The sequence below is a fragment of the Anopheles marshallii genome, chromosome 2 (assembly GCF_943734725.1).
Source record: "Anopheles marshallii chromosome 2, idAnoMarsDA_429_01, whole genome shotgun sequence".
Lineage (NCBI taxonomy): Eukaryota > Metazoa > Arthropoda > Insecta > Diptera > Culicidae > Anopheles > Anopheles marshallii.
This window is the reverse complement of record NC_071326.1, coordinates 22,979,141-22,992,958: the sequence shown is the minus strand read 5'-3', so window position 1 is coordinate 22,992,958 and position 13,818 is coordinate 22,979,141. Positions and strand designations below refer to the sequence as shown.

Genomic DNA, 13,818 nt, shown 5'->3' with positions numbered 1-13,818 from the left:
TAATTTTTTCTCCTTCTTCTTCTTTTGTGGAACTAAATCTCTGATCGGTCTTGGTCAGCAATTTCTCTACAATCAGTTTAACAGTAAGGTATAAGAAAATCTAACCAATATTACACATTACTATCACTTAGTATTTTACAACTTGCCACCCTGTGTACTGTTGTTCTACGATTTAAGATACGTAAATCAAAGATAAATTACCATAATTAAATTATATTTCTGTCTGATGTATTGAACACACGAAGAACATTAATTCATTCTCATGAAAATAATTAAATCAATCAATAAATCCCACGTAGCTCCTTGCGAAAAGTGACCATTATGGTGCCTTTTGAAGCTGTCCTAAAACAATCCATACGATGCTCTCAACACTCATTTCATCGCACCGGCAACATCATCTAATTAAATCATTGGCACGAGGTACATGAACGAGCCATGCTCACCAATGAAGCTACACGAAGTTTCTCGCCAAACGAACCATGCTTCCGAACCAAATCGATTTTGGAAATTATTATCAAATGGTTTCGTTCGGCTTCGCTCTTAGTTTTCCAAGTGGCCAAGCCAAGATGCATAAACTAATGAGCATTAATTAGTACGCAAAAGGTCAAAAAGACAAAACGTCTGAAGTAGACAAGATAATGGTTTTGAGACTGCTGGTTTCCTTTGCGAACCCCGTACTGCTACTTTGAGGTTTCCGAAACATTCCGAGGTCAAGTGGAACACGACTGGGGAGTTTGAAGTACGGTCCTCCAAAACAACCGATGGCTAGAATTAAGATGCTATCTTCAGCATGCAGAGTGCGTGTGGCTTCGCAGAAATGAGGTTAAACAAGTGTGCTGGATTGAGGAGAGTATATGTACTTGATGTCATTATCTCAACGGGCATAAGGAATCAAATGACACACGGAAACATAAAGTTGCGAAGAAGCTGAAATTCGAACTTGCCATTTTTTTAATTGGCGGAACTCAATACAACCTTGGTTCATTTCTCTCAGCCTCGGAAGATTCCAATCGCAAATAAAAGGATTTATTGCCAATTGTCGGCAAACATGGAACCAGCTCAGTGAAGTTATGACCACAACCTGCGAATTACGACACAATCTATTTTATTGGTGATATTTACTAGTTTTGGATGCTTCATAAGGAGTCGAACCATGGACTGTTGGACATTGACTGCATGTTGTTATCGTACAATGACAAAAGGCCAAGATTGCGGAATTTCTTGAAAGAGTCCCTTCGCACGCAACTAATTTCGTTTGCGTTCAGCAGCAGCAGCTGGAGTGAGGTTAATCCTTTGAAAACGCTCGCCGGTAAATCCTTAATTTTATTACCATAAAGAACACTGTGAAAGGCAAACCACGGAAAGGAAGTCTTCAGTCAGTGGGTGAATGAAAAGCGCGTCGGTTGGTGTAGCAAAGCAGCAAGTCTGAGAGCTTTTACTAGACCATCCTCGTGTGAAGGGATGGTACGGGCGCTCTGTTTACTTATGATAAGAATTTTACGTCCTTTTGGTTTGCTACTCAGATTAGGGTTGCGTTGAATATTTCATCCCTCGCTCTCTCTCTTTTTTCTTCCCTCTTAAGAAATGGAACCTATTTCCGGGCTCCCTTTTTTTCGCATACTACTTACAGCGACGTTAAGGACTTTAGTCCACTGAAGGCATCGTAGGCGACTCGCGAAATATTGTTATTTGACAAGTCTATCCGCTTAAGGCGCCGGTGGTTAGCGAACGCTTTCGGTGGAATTTCGGTGATGTAGTTCTGCTCGAGCCGGCTGTAAAAATATTTAGATTACATATTAATGCCCGAAGCTGCTGCCGAGATGTCGCCGGTCGCGTACTAAAAATACTTACAGCTCGGTTGTGTCGTCCGGCAATGTGGTCGGGACGGTGGTGAGACTTTTCTCCCGACAGTCCACTATTCCGTCGGCGCAGCGGCAAGGATGTGGGCAGAGACTACGGCCGCCGCACTCCATCGGGGCGTTCTCCGTTAAACCTGCGAAGTAAATTGTATCCAGTGTGAAAAATAAAGCAAGTGCCTGGTGTTGTGCCGTGATTTGAATTAATTTATGAAATGGATTAAATTTTTACACAGACTGCACAAGATAGGACGCCTTTGGAGCGATTTTTAATGTCTAAATCGGTGGATAAGTAGAGATATGTCTTTTTCAACTATTAAAGCAAGTGTATCAAGTCTATTTAACAATCAGTGATAAAAATAGCCTAATATAAGCTTATGATGGATGTTTCCGTTGTTATTTCAATTTGTCATTCGTTTTAATTACTTACATCACAAATTGAGTAATGTGGTGATTGAAAAACGCATCATTCATCAGTTTATGTTTGACTAAATTAATTTCAATACAAACTCCCTGTAACTCCATCTAAAATACAAATTTTGGAGTCAATTGCCAATTGAACACCCCCGTTATTTACGCATATGTCCCCATGAGCTGTAATCGCAATTTATCTAGTGCTGTTGGATATCTCTAATGGAAATGTGCTAGATAGACTATTTTCCTCACTTTGAGTAGGATGCTGCACCACATAATTGATAAAGAAAAAACGTGAATCAGGCTATAGAATAATGTAAGAGACATAATCGATTGGCTTGGTCTAGACACGTCGGCAAACTCCGAACTCCCAACATTTTGGGCCGGTCGAATGGGCGATTATTTTTCCAGTAATTTGATTTCATTGATCCAAACGCGTGAGTGTGGGCTTTGTATTCCGCCGTTTCTAACCGGTGGTCAGTCTTTCATCTGCTAACACCGGACGAAGTGTGAAATTCGCAAACCAACTCCCCACAGTCAGCAGTGCGTGGCCCTTTTCCATGGGTGGACACACGCTCACGAAGGTGGCATAAATTAACATTTACATATTCATGAGTGTCACGTACGCTGGAAAACTGTATGCAGTACTGGCCCATGCAGTACTGGCCCATGGAAAATGAATCCTACGAGTGCCATGGTCCATGTTCGCCTCGCACCGTCCTCGGGGGTGTGTCGTTGTATACAGGTGCGGTGTCCAGATTGCTTCTGGTTTTCGCGGTTCTTACAACGTCCACAGCCATTTCGGCGATGGTGTTGATGATGGTGATGGGCACGGGTACATGTTGTGCATGTTGGTTTATGAGTTTGTTCCCCACGCAGCAGGAAATGCACGGGAAGTTCCACAATCACTCAATGGCGTGGCACATTTGAGTGGCGTTCAGCCAAAATCCAGCGTTTGACCTGTTTTCCAATGCGTGCAATTACAAATCGAGCGTTCGGCCTGACGGCACGATGTTGCCCGGTTGGATCACGGGCACTTTGTGGTGGATTTGATTGGTTTAAATCTACTGCAGGATTTTTATTCTCTCCGTTGTACGCTCATCTGCCGGAAGCTGCCGTTTTTATCCGCCACATGACACGAATGAGATTATTTCTGAACGCAATTTGCATTTGATTGTGAGCGAAAAACAAGGAAACACGGACGCCGTACCATGTCGTTGTGTCGCTGGAAACTTCATTAGAATGGTGAGGAAAATAAATTAGTGTCCTATCACGTTTGATATGGTTTCGCGCCAAGTGTCGGACGTGTTTGGGTACTACCGAGTCCGTTGCAGTGTGCTGCCATAATTATACTGAACATGAGGCAAAACAAGAAAAAAAGCACATTTGCGTGTGTCGCATAATGCAACGGGCAATTAGTTTATGGTGGCAAATTTTTATAAGAACGGTAGTTAATACCTCGAGGACTTGTGGAATTTGCTGTGCAATTTATGGTTCGTGTCAAACAACATACTTAAGTATACTTTAATGGCCGTAGCAAAGCAGGGAGAATTTAACAAGAATTGGCCTTCGATCGATAGAAATTATTCAAAATGGTATATACGACGTAGACTCACTTTGTAACCTTCTCTTCTATCGCAAGTATGACTATTCTTAAGTTTTTTTAAGGTTGTTTGAATGAGTACATCTGTATCATTGGAATCTAGTGGATAGTCATGCAAAGTTCCAAGAACTCCGAAGACAATTAATGTACTTTCATCGAAAGGTGGACAAGCGTTATACTGGAGTTACTAAAGCCACACCCACGGCCACTGTTTCGTTCTGACTGAGACTTGGAATCCTAGCTCTGCACCACACGATAGACCGAAAAAAACAAAGCCATTGCGTGTGGTCAATGTTGAAGTGGACACTCGATGGTCGTACATGTCGGTCCCCTGTGCACTCATGTTGGAGCAAACAACAATTATGTGGGACTTCCAGTACCATCAGCACATTGGACCGAATCCATCATGATCCACCAGCAGAACCATGGATTATGACGGCGTGGTTGGTCATCCTCAACTTACCGGAACATTTGAAATCCTGCTCGTGCAGATCCGCCACATTCTGTCCCTTAAGCTGGCCGGGCGAATGACACCGTGTGTACGGTGCCAGACGTGATGCATTCTTCAGATACCGGGCCAACCACGAAAGATGACAATCGCACGCAAATGGGTTTTCCGAAAGGCGCAGCGCTCGCAGGCGTGGCATGCCGGCAAACATGTCGCGCGGTAGCGTGGTGATGTTATTGTTATTGAGGGTTCTGGAACGGTAATCGAAAAAAACGAACAGCGGTTGAGTGAGTTCTTGGTTGAGCTAGGAAGTAATTCCATTTCGAAGGCCGGTGGGATTTTGTCCCGGTCATGCAACACACTTACAGTATTTCCAACTCCGTCAACCCTTTCACGGCACCTTCATCCAGGCAGGTGATTTGATTGTTGTCCAACTGAAGACTACGCAGCGCCGGTGCTCCCTTGAACGCACGCTTCGGTACGGCGGTAAGTGCATTGTGTGAGAGATCCCTGCAAGGCGAAGGGTTGGTGAGAATAATGATATATTTGGTATTTCCTCTACATCTATCACAATTGTATCGCGAACTGTTAATCTGTGTGAAACTGTTTCACAATTTCACTAAATTTGATCGCTTGATATGTGCAGTGTTATGAATTGCTTTTATGGTAGATAACATATAAATCAACTACCAAATAGCTATCAATATTCTTATCATTATTTTGTTGTACTGTACAAACATCGATTCAATGACACTTATCAAGCACAATGGCAATGAGTCGCCCATCAACTAAGGTTGAACAAAATAAACGATAATAACGACAATCATGCGAAGAACTATAAAATTCCTTTTCACAACGTGATTCATGCTAAATCAATAAAGCCAATCAAAAGTTACTCAAATCAGTTTCAGATAGTGGGAAGTGTTTACTAAAATGTTTAAAACTGCGAGTCTACGACAAAGACTCAAACACAAAATAGCAAATTAGTCTTAGATGCAAACGAAAGAATCCATTGAATTCCAAAGAGTAACTGAATCAAAAACCATCTGGTTAAGAGCACAACATGAATGAACCCAAAAAACCACAACAAATTAGAATCGATCTCCTTTGAAAGTGTTTAAACAGCTTTCCTTTTAATGATTGTAGCATATTGCACAAATGAATTATGGCTATAAATTTGAGATAAAAAACACATAAACACATAATCACAACGAAGTAAAAAAAAACATAGACAACGAACAGAAATCAATCACTACAAACTACTACTTACAATCGTAATAAATTAGCGGCACTGGATAAAAAATTATCTGGTATAGATTTTAAGCGATTGCTATTAAGCCGTCTGGAAATGAAAGGAAACAAAACAGAAGATAAAAATAATTATAATGAAGAAGAAAACAAGAATAAGGTAAGCGAAACTTGTGACAAGATTGAAACAAGATATCAGATATTAAAAGAGAAATGCAAGCGAATGAGTGTGTGGGTAGTTGAGACGTCGTAGAAATCTCGTGTGTGACGGGTAACAACAGTCGTCGTGTATGAAAAACATGTGAGTACGCGAGTTCGATCACATCCAAACTTAATTAAAGAATTGTCGCCCTAAGGAATACGCCCTCTGTTGACTGTTGCTGACGTCGGTCTCTGAAAACTATGCTGATCTGGCAGTGAGTGCCGCTACGTTCCCTGTTTTATAGCATCCAAAGGGATGGGGATGGAGAATACGAATTCGGTTTGTACTCGAACAGTCCAACCTGCCAACTTTCCTGCCGACCCCGAAAACGGAAGGAGGCGTGATCAATTATGTCAAAGCGATCGTAAGACAGGGAATAACGAGAAGCAACGGATAATTAACGGAAATCGATTTCCAATCGCAAAGACTCAAACGGTCCCGTGTTTCACCCACTCGGTGTTATTTAAACGACCGTGGTCAATGAATGGCTTTTCCGTTTTAACAAGCTGACCACCAACGGCGTACTGGAGTGTACAGCAAAACAAACAGCTAACAAAGTTATAAATCCAGCAGACAAAGGGAAATGAGAATGATTTGTTTCTTCCGCGAGACTTGCTGAAAGTTAGTTTTGTGTATTTAGTGAACAAATTTGTTTCGTTTATAGCTTTTATCAATATTTTATCCGTAAAATATTTACTACTTTCAGTATGGCGGTTTATGCGTTTAACATTCTGTTTTGTTAGTTAGGACTTTTCATAAATCAAAACACAAACGATTCCGTCGGTCTCTTTCTATCGAATTGAAAGCAAAATCAAACATTTTAGCATTTGCTAATCATGTGCCATATATTTAGAAGTCCATCGATAGCTGTCTCGTGAATCGATCGTCTGCATCCGTATTGATCCATAAAGATCATCACAAACAGAATAGAGGCCTATGCTCTGTTGGAACAAAAATATTGCAAATTGACTGCTGCCCAAGCAGGGTGGCTCTAATAATTCAAACGATTTTATTTGTGTCCGCGGTACCTTTTGACATAAAATAGCTGTAAATAATGCCTATTAAGCAACAGCCAATTGGGCATAAATTAGAACTAAATTGTCTGCAACGGAGATTATAGGTTGGCAACAGGAACTTCAAAAATGTATTGACCGTTCAAAGATACGCGGCTAGGTTCGTCCACATAACTGAACGAACAAACAAACCTCCCTCGCCGTGTTTCGACTGTTTGAAGAAGCCTCTTTTCCCTTCACTTATTGGAGCTACTTCCTCCGAAAGATTAATGCAGAAATCTAATAAACATATGTAAAGTATTGCAAACGAATCACAATATTTCCTGTCACAATATTTGCATGGAGAGCGAGCAGGATCTGCACATTTTGAATTCACAAAAACCACAAGGTTGCGAAAACCAGCGCATAAAGTTGACTGATTGACTGTGACAGGTAATATTCACGTGCCAGACAGGTGATTTGGTGTCGTGTGCCGGTTAATATGAATCAAACCTGTTGTGGGTGCGAAGTCGATGGAGTGCTTGGGGAGGAAATAGGCGAGATGCTAGTGACACGAGTTGCTCAACCAACTGTGTCAAACCGGATCTAACATGTGATGTGCAAAGTTGTAGATTTTGTGACATTTGTACAACGAAAATAAAAAGGAACTCGGAAGGTTTGGTACGGTACAGACGAAATAGAATCCAAATAGTTACTTACAATCTTTCCAGCGATATCAGATCGTGCAAAGCATCCTTCTCAATGGTGTAGATATGGTTGTCCGTCAGTTGCCTGTGAAATAAATATTGTGAAATAAATAATTTGGATTACATCATATTAACCTAGAAAACGTGCATTTCTTAGTGGTTAGTTAAAGTGGGTATTTTGACAATGTCTTGAGCAGATTATACTGAAATCAGTGTATATTTCATGAATATTGATCGATGCTACTGATAACTACAGAAACAATCTTCTACCGAAGGCAGATTAAGCTGTTTTGAATGCTTTTAAATTACAGCCCTGCCGTTGAGTAGGATTTATCGATCGTGGGATTCCTTAAAGAAGTCATTTACGCATAAATATGAATTTGATTACAGTATTAGCATACAATTTCGGCAACTCTGGGATATCGAGTTTCTGGAGTCTTTCGAGGGTTTCTGCCAAGAGATACATTGTTTTATTTTGGTTTTAGTATTGATGTTTTGCGGTCCCTTCAAAGCTGGATATGTTGTGTAGATTTTTTGTTTTGGTAAATGAGATGTTTCAATGAGATATTCAGCATTACTTCCAGGATGATCTTCTCTCTCATAAATTAACTCACTAAATTGAAACCTCCTCGGAATATTCGAATGAGTGAAAGTGTTGACGAATTAAAACAACATTCAGTTCCAGCTAAAGGTACACCACTATGTGCTGCCAGTTTCAGGAAGCTATTGGATGTCCATTTCGTGTTTGAATGTTAATTTAATTGAATCCGTATCCATTACCAGTGTCGTTCAATTTGTGTTGCAAGAGGAACCAAACCTGCAGGAGGTGGTAACGCAACCGGAAGGAGTTATCTTTAAAGTGACTGTATCAATTTTAAATGCCATTTCTTTTTGGCCTTTCGACGGTGTGAAAGGTATGGGCTCGTTTCCGATGGCCAAATAAAAGGCTCGTACCGATGTAACACTATACCTGACCCATGTTCGGTTGGTAAAATAATTCCAAATTCGGCAAAAGAAGACACAAAAGCACGTTTCGTGTTATACCAGCAGATGTCCGGGTTGGAGTGCTCCTTGGCATCGTTAGGAACAACTCTAAAGTGTATTGAACGTAAGGAGTCGATAAAACCAAAGTCCAAGAGACATGTCGGAGGGTGATCCGATGCGTAATTATTTAAAACTTACGAGCCTCACAGTGGGGTATTAAAACAGAAAAATATACATTTCATCGACAAGCTTTGCGTTGGGTTGTGAAGGACTGACCGGAGTACGATGAGAAATATCTCATATTCCACTTATGTAAATTAATGACCAACAAACACAATGCCCAAGCTAAGATCCGATTCCCTACGTCCAGTGAAAGTGGGACAGTTGTTCCGAAGTCGAATTTATTTGGCCGATGTCCAACTGGTTCTCTTCGACGTAAACCCATGATGTCCCTGTTGGGCAGTGGTAAAATACATCACCACCATCGACGGCGGACTGTGAGCGTGATTAAATCGATGAAAGTTAGGGGAAATGTGATTGGGAATCGATTAAAATGATAAATAAATGGGAAGCCAGTGTAGGGATGATAGGAAAATGGAATTTGAATCAGTAAATCTTCTTCCTCTCCCTCGAGGGTTGCACATTTGAATAATGAGTTGCCGATGCTGCTGGATCGCAGGCTCGATCTCTTCAATGAACTGTATGCGAGAGCTCATAAGCGTAAATCATTCCGACCTTTGTGGTGTGGCGAATGGTGGTGGATACATTTTTATGGCGACACTAAACAGTGTCATTTCGGCACGTCTGGTGCCGCGTTTCTATCGATTGGTCTCTGGAGCGCCATCTTGTCCGGCATGATTTCCATTGATTAGCAAACGCTACTAATGATGTCAACACTATCGGTGCGATCGTTACGAACGCATATATCAGTTCAGGATGTATTGGCTGCGTTGTACATTTTTTTAAAGGTAAAATACAAAAGATACCTTATTGCAGCTTTAATTTGCTGTATTGGAAAGTCTGTTTGGCTTTTTTATTTCATAACCATCCGTTCCGTCCATCAACGTAACATAACACCGAAGAAAACTAAGCAAATGTTGAAAAAGAGCACACATCTCTGGGACAACATTCCAATGGACAAGTTTAACTGCACACTGGGTAACTTCATTTCCGCCATGGATTCCACCGGAAGTCTATGTTGATCGCAAACGTTAGACAGCGCTCTATCGCCTCCAGGACGGGGGTAATTTTGGAAAGCACTTCGCATAACACTATTAAAACCATCTACCAGCGGATGTTGCGCTACTGTGGGCGCATTGGTTCCGCAGGACATTCTATCGGTGGTTTTCACTTGTCGCTGTGCCTGTTCACGGTTGTGGTGTAATTAGTTTAAAAAGAGTCGTTCGCTCACTTTCCATACGACAGTCCGGAGGAGCTGCGAAAGAAGCGATGCTTTACCGGTACCAGTCAATGAGGTGGTCCAAAAGGGAGTGGAGCTAAAGGGCAACAACGCCACATACCGTGTTGCTGATAGTTCGCACGGTTTTATGGGGGGGAATTTTCGGATTTTATTTAATTACTGCAAGATGCCATGCGACATACACACAGAGGCGGTAGGAGCCGACCGACTGCTCTTGTTTTATCGTTTAAACATCTTAGCTTTTTACTTCGATACTTTCAGTGTTCCGTGCGCTCGTGGCGTGTTGGTAGATGAGTAATATAGGAAGGAAAGGTTAGTGTCATGAGGCAAAGAAAACTTTACTTACAGTATTCGCAGCTTCGCCAATCCTTGCAAGTCGGACTCGTAGACGACACTGATGTTATTGCCTTGCAGATCCCTGTAAGAAGCAGGAGAGAACGAATAAAGTCAATTAGGTGGAAGGAACGGCCATCGGAAACGGTTATACTTTGATCTGCTGGTGATGTGAGAGTACCCATAATTGAATTAGTTGAAATGATTTAATAATATTATTCGAAGCAATAGCTTTTTGCAAAAACTTGTCCTGTGATTTACTCTTAATTGGAGTCCTTTAAATAGTGGAGTATTAATTACTCCGAGGTGCACGTGTTAGAATTCGAGCCTTTTGGGAACTAAAGAGTTGACCGAACGGTTTTAACGTAGGACTTCCTTTTCCTAATAACGGCTTCATGTTCGTACTAATTAGTAATAGTTTGAAAAGTCCACATGAATTGAGATATCATGACGAAAAGTCCGTTTTTATATAGACCTGTGTCTAGATACATGACTCTCCAAACCATAAAACTAACAAAAGGTCATGCCAACACAAACATTCGAGTGTGTTTAACATCTAAGCGTAAGACTCTTCATCTTAACCACTCAACTTGGAGCCTATTTTATTATCGTCATTACGTTGGTTATGGTTTCATGTCCAGATTTACTGTCCAGGGAGGGATTTTTCATGTTCCAGTAGCTGGACGACGCAGAGCTGTATTTTGGCCATGTGCTCGAAGTTTGGGTACGCCGTTTAGTAGAGTACATAATTAATTGAGCTATGATGTCATTTCCGGTTGCTTTGATGATAATTCAAGTACAAAAAAGATAGTACAAGGAATACAAGTGTGCAAACGGCGGCCAAACAGTTTTAGAAGTCTGTCTGGAGTGTTATTCGGAATTATGAAATGTTGAATATGTTGGTGTAATAAATGGTGAATATTCTACATTCCTGTGGAATTGAATGTTATTGAATGTCATATGATGGACTTGCTATTACGGTTGGACATTTATTGCCAGTTCCGGTTGGCTACAACGCTTTAATGTCAAAGAACACTCACATGCATTCAATTTTTCCCCACTGAAAACACCATTTGTGCATAAATGGCCATTATGATAAACTGTTTTACACATCCATGAGACTCCAAGACACATGTTTCATGTAAATCGCACAAAAATAGCCAAATGCGCAAGTTGAATAAAAAAACAAAACTGTAACGGAAATTCTAACTCACATTGTCGTACATCTTTTGCCAGCTGTTAATATTCATGACACATTTTGCTCGAATTTATGCTTCTTCACATTTTTCGAGTGTGAACGTGTGCGCTCTGCTTGGTTTCCTTCGGATGGAGACACACACCCGTTTGCATCTGGACGAATGTTTACACACCGGATTTACGAGTGTTTGCTGTTGGCGAAGAGCGAAAGCAAGCAGATGAAAGGGAAATTGATGTGAGGAACGTAGTGGGTGATTCGAATGGACGGATGGATTCGCTCGATCCGTATCACGGGTCCACAAGGTGAGATAGCCCACGGTGATGAATCTTCCTTTAGAACCCAAAATCTTCAGCTGCTGATGTTGTCGTTACTGCATTGTGTGCATTGGTGCACGGTACGGCGTTGAATGCATGGAAAGTGGGTGCATAAAATAAATAAAATGTTGCACTCGTCCCACAATCACCGTACTCGGAGGTCGTTCGGGAGAAATATTTTTGAGCAACAAAAAATATAGTTGCAACTGCATTAGAATGCTTTGTTGTTCGTGGTATGGTTGTGGTATGTACAGCATATGCGAAAGGAAGACACATCAGCATCATCGTACCACGCCGAATGGATGCAGTGAACGGATGCAGATGAAGCGGCATCAAAATATTTCACCAAAATGGAACCCCGTCTAACGGAGATTCTCACTTGAAATGCTGTTGATGGAACCATTTTCACTGCCCCCTGTGTGTGGGATGACATGGGCATCTGACTTGAATCACCCATGCATCAGTTACAGTGTCATGTCCCCTCCGCTTCTGCAGATAGTAGTTGCCTTGTGAAAGCATCCACTAGCCGTCATACGCTTGGAAACCTCAATGTAAGTGAGAAAAATGGCACCCGGCACATAGAAAAACCTTCTGATTGAATTCCACCCAATTCCGCTCGAAAAGAGAGCAAGTGTTCTCGGCATGGGAAGTAGCAATGGGGGCTGCTCACTGTTTTCCCTTTTTGACAAACGAACTGAGTGCGACTCTGGGCACCGGCACGTGAGAAAAAGGATAATGCGAATGTCATGTACGGGGTAATGGTCGACGCACATTATGGGAGAGTAAGCAGATTTTCGTGTTGGATCGAAAATTATAAAACCGATTGAAGTGCTTTAGACGCCGTTAACCTGCACATTCGGCACCTTTTTTTGTGTGTGATGGCGTTAATGATACGGCATTGCGAGGCAAATAACTTCGACCGTACAACTCTGTTTGTTGCTGATCATGGGCTTTACGGTCGGGTGCGAATATTTCGTTAAACCACATTCAGAAAAATGCTTCATTCTTTTGGCGTTTATTTTTGGAGGAATTCGAATCTGTTTTTTTACCGGAGCTTAATAGCTTTGGGCTGGATTATGAGCACTTCGTTACCATGATAAAGCCGTTGGTGATTAACGTTTCAAAAATATCCGAAACGTCGGAGAGTGCAAGTAATATATGGTTAAGGTTTACATTATTGCCAGATTATTCATTTTGTAATTAAATTAGTATAAAATAGTTTATAAGTATTCTTTTTTTATATTTTTCCGTTCAGTTAATTCTTCAGATATTCCAGCTAAAGGATGTATAAATCACAAAACCTGTGCGCCTCTTTTCATTTGTGTGTAAAAAAAACACTTCTCCTGCTAATTTTTGCTAAACTTCCGTCACATAATCCAGGAAGCTTAACTCTATGGGAGGTAGTGAATCAACTATTGTATTGATTGTTTCCATTTCGACATAAAATTAAATATACATTTGCATAATATTTCTATCCTCTGCACACCAAAAAACACTCAAAAATCGATGGAATGCATTTTTTCTTTGCATGAATGCGTCAACAAACACAACGTTTGCTTTCGGAATCGATTGTGAAACAGGTGGTGTGGGCTTGCATGTTTGATTCACATTAGATACCATAAGCGGGACAATCATCATCTAATCAGCAATGTATGTCCACACCGCTTTGTCTTGCAGCTCGACAGGACCGAAGCGAAGCTACAAAATAACAATGAAGTTAGTTTTGAATTGGTTCATAAATTAACTGAGAATGGAATTTGATGAGCTGATAACGCGCTTCGCCGACACTTCGTGGTTGGCATTCGCTCATGTATGCATTCACCCATGTCCCTGTGTTGTGATGGTGAAATAAGGGAGTTGACAACGTTGCAGAGGAGCATCCTCGGTGACACCGCCAGCACGATGTTGTTCGGTGCTAATGTCAAGTAATAAATGGGTTTCGATGAAATGGGGCCACCCGGTGCTGGCCAGCACGCTCCATCCGTGCAAATATGTATGCATGTAGCGACAAGACCATGCAGAGCATGCAGGAAAGTGCACGTACGAGGCCTCTTGTGGTCTATAGTCGCTTCATCATCAGCGTTGATACAGTGCGGTTG

At 41.4% G+C, this 13,818-nt stretch overlaps 1 protein-coding gene across 1 annotated transcript in view; it reads right to left on the bottom strand.

The window, feature by feature from the left end:
* Positions 1 to 1,624: 1,624 nt before the first annotated feature.
* The window catches only part of LOC128716939 (protein slit-like), a 92,961-nt gene continuing 80,767 nt past the window's right edge, over positions 1,625 to 13,818 (bottom strand). Inside the window, exons 2-8 of the mRNA XM_053811397.1 lie at positions 10,221 to 10,292; positions 7,484 to 7,555; positions 5,592 to 5,663; positions 4,688 to 4,831; positions 4,337 to 4,572; positions 1,852 to 1,993; positions 1,625 to 1,772 (exon numbers count right to left, since the gene is read on the bottom strand). Of these exons, the coding sequence (XP_053667372.1) occupies positions 1,625 to 1,772; positions 1,852 to 1,993; positions 4,337 to 4,572; positions 4,688 to 4,831; positions 5,592 to 5,663; positions 7,484 to 7,555; positions 10,221 to 10,292 (886 nt within the window). The remainder of the gene's footprint in view (positions 1,773 to 1,851; positions 1,994 to 4,336; positions 4,573 to 4,687; positions 4,832 to 5,591; positions 5,664 to 7,483; positions 7,556 to 10,220; positions 10,293 to 13,818) is intronic.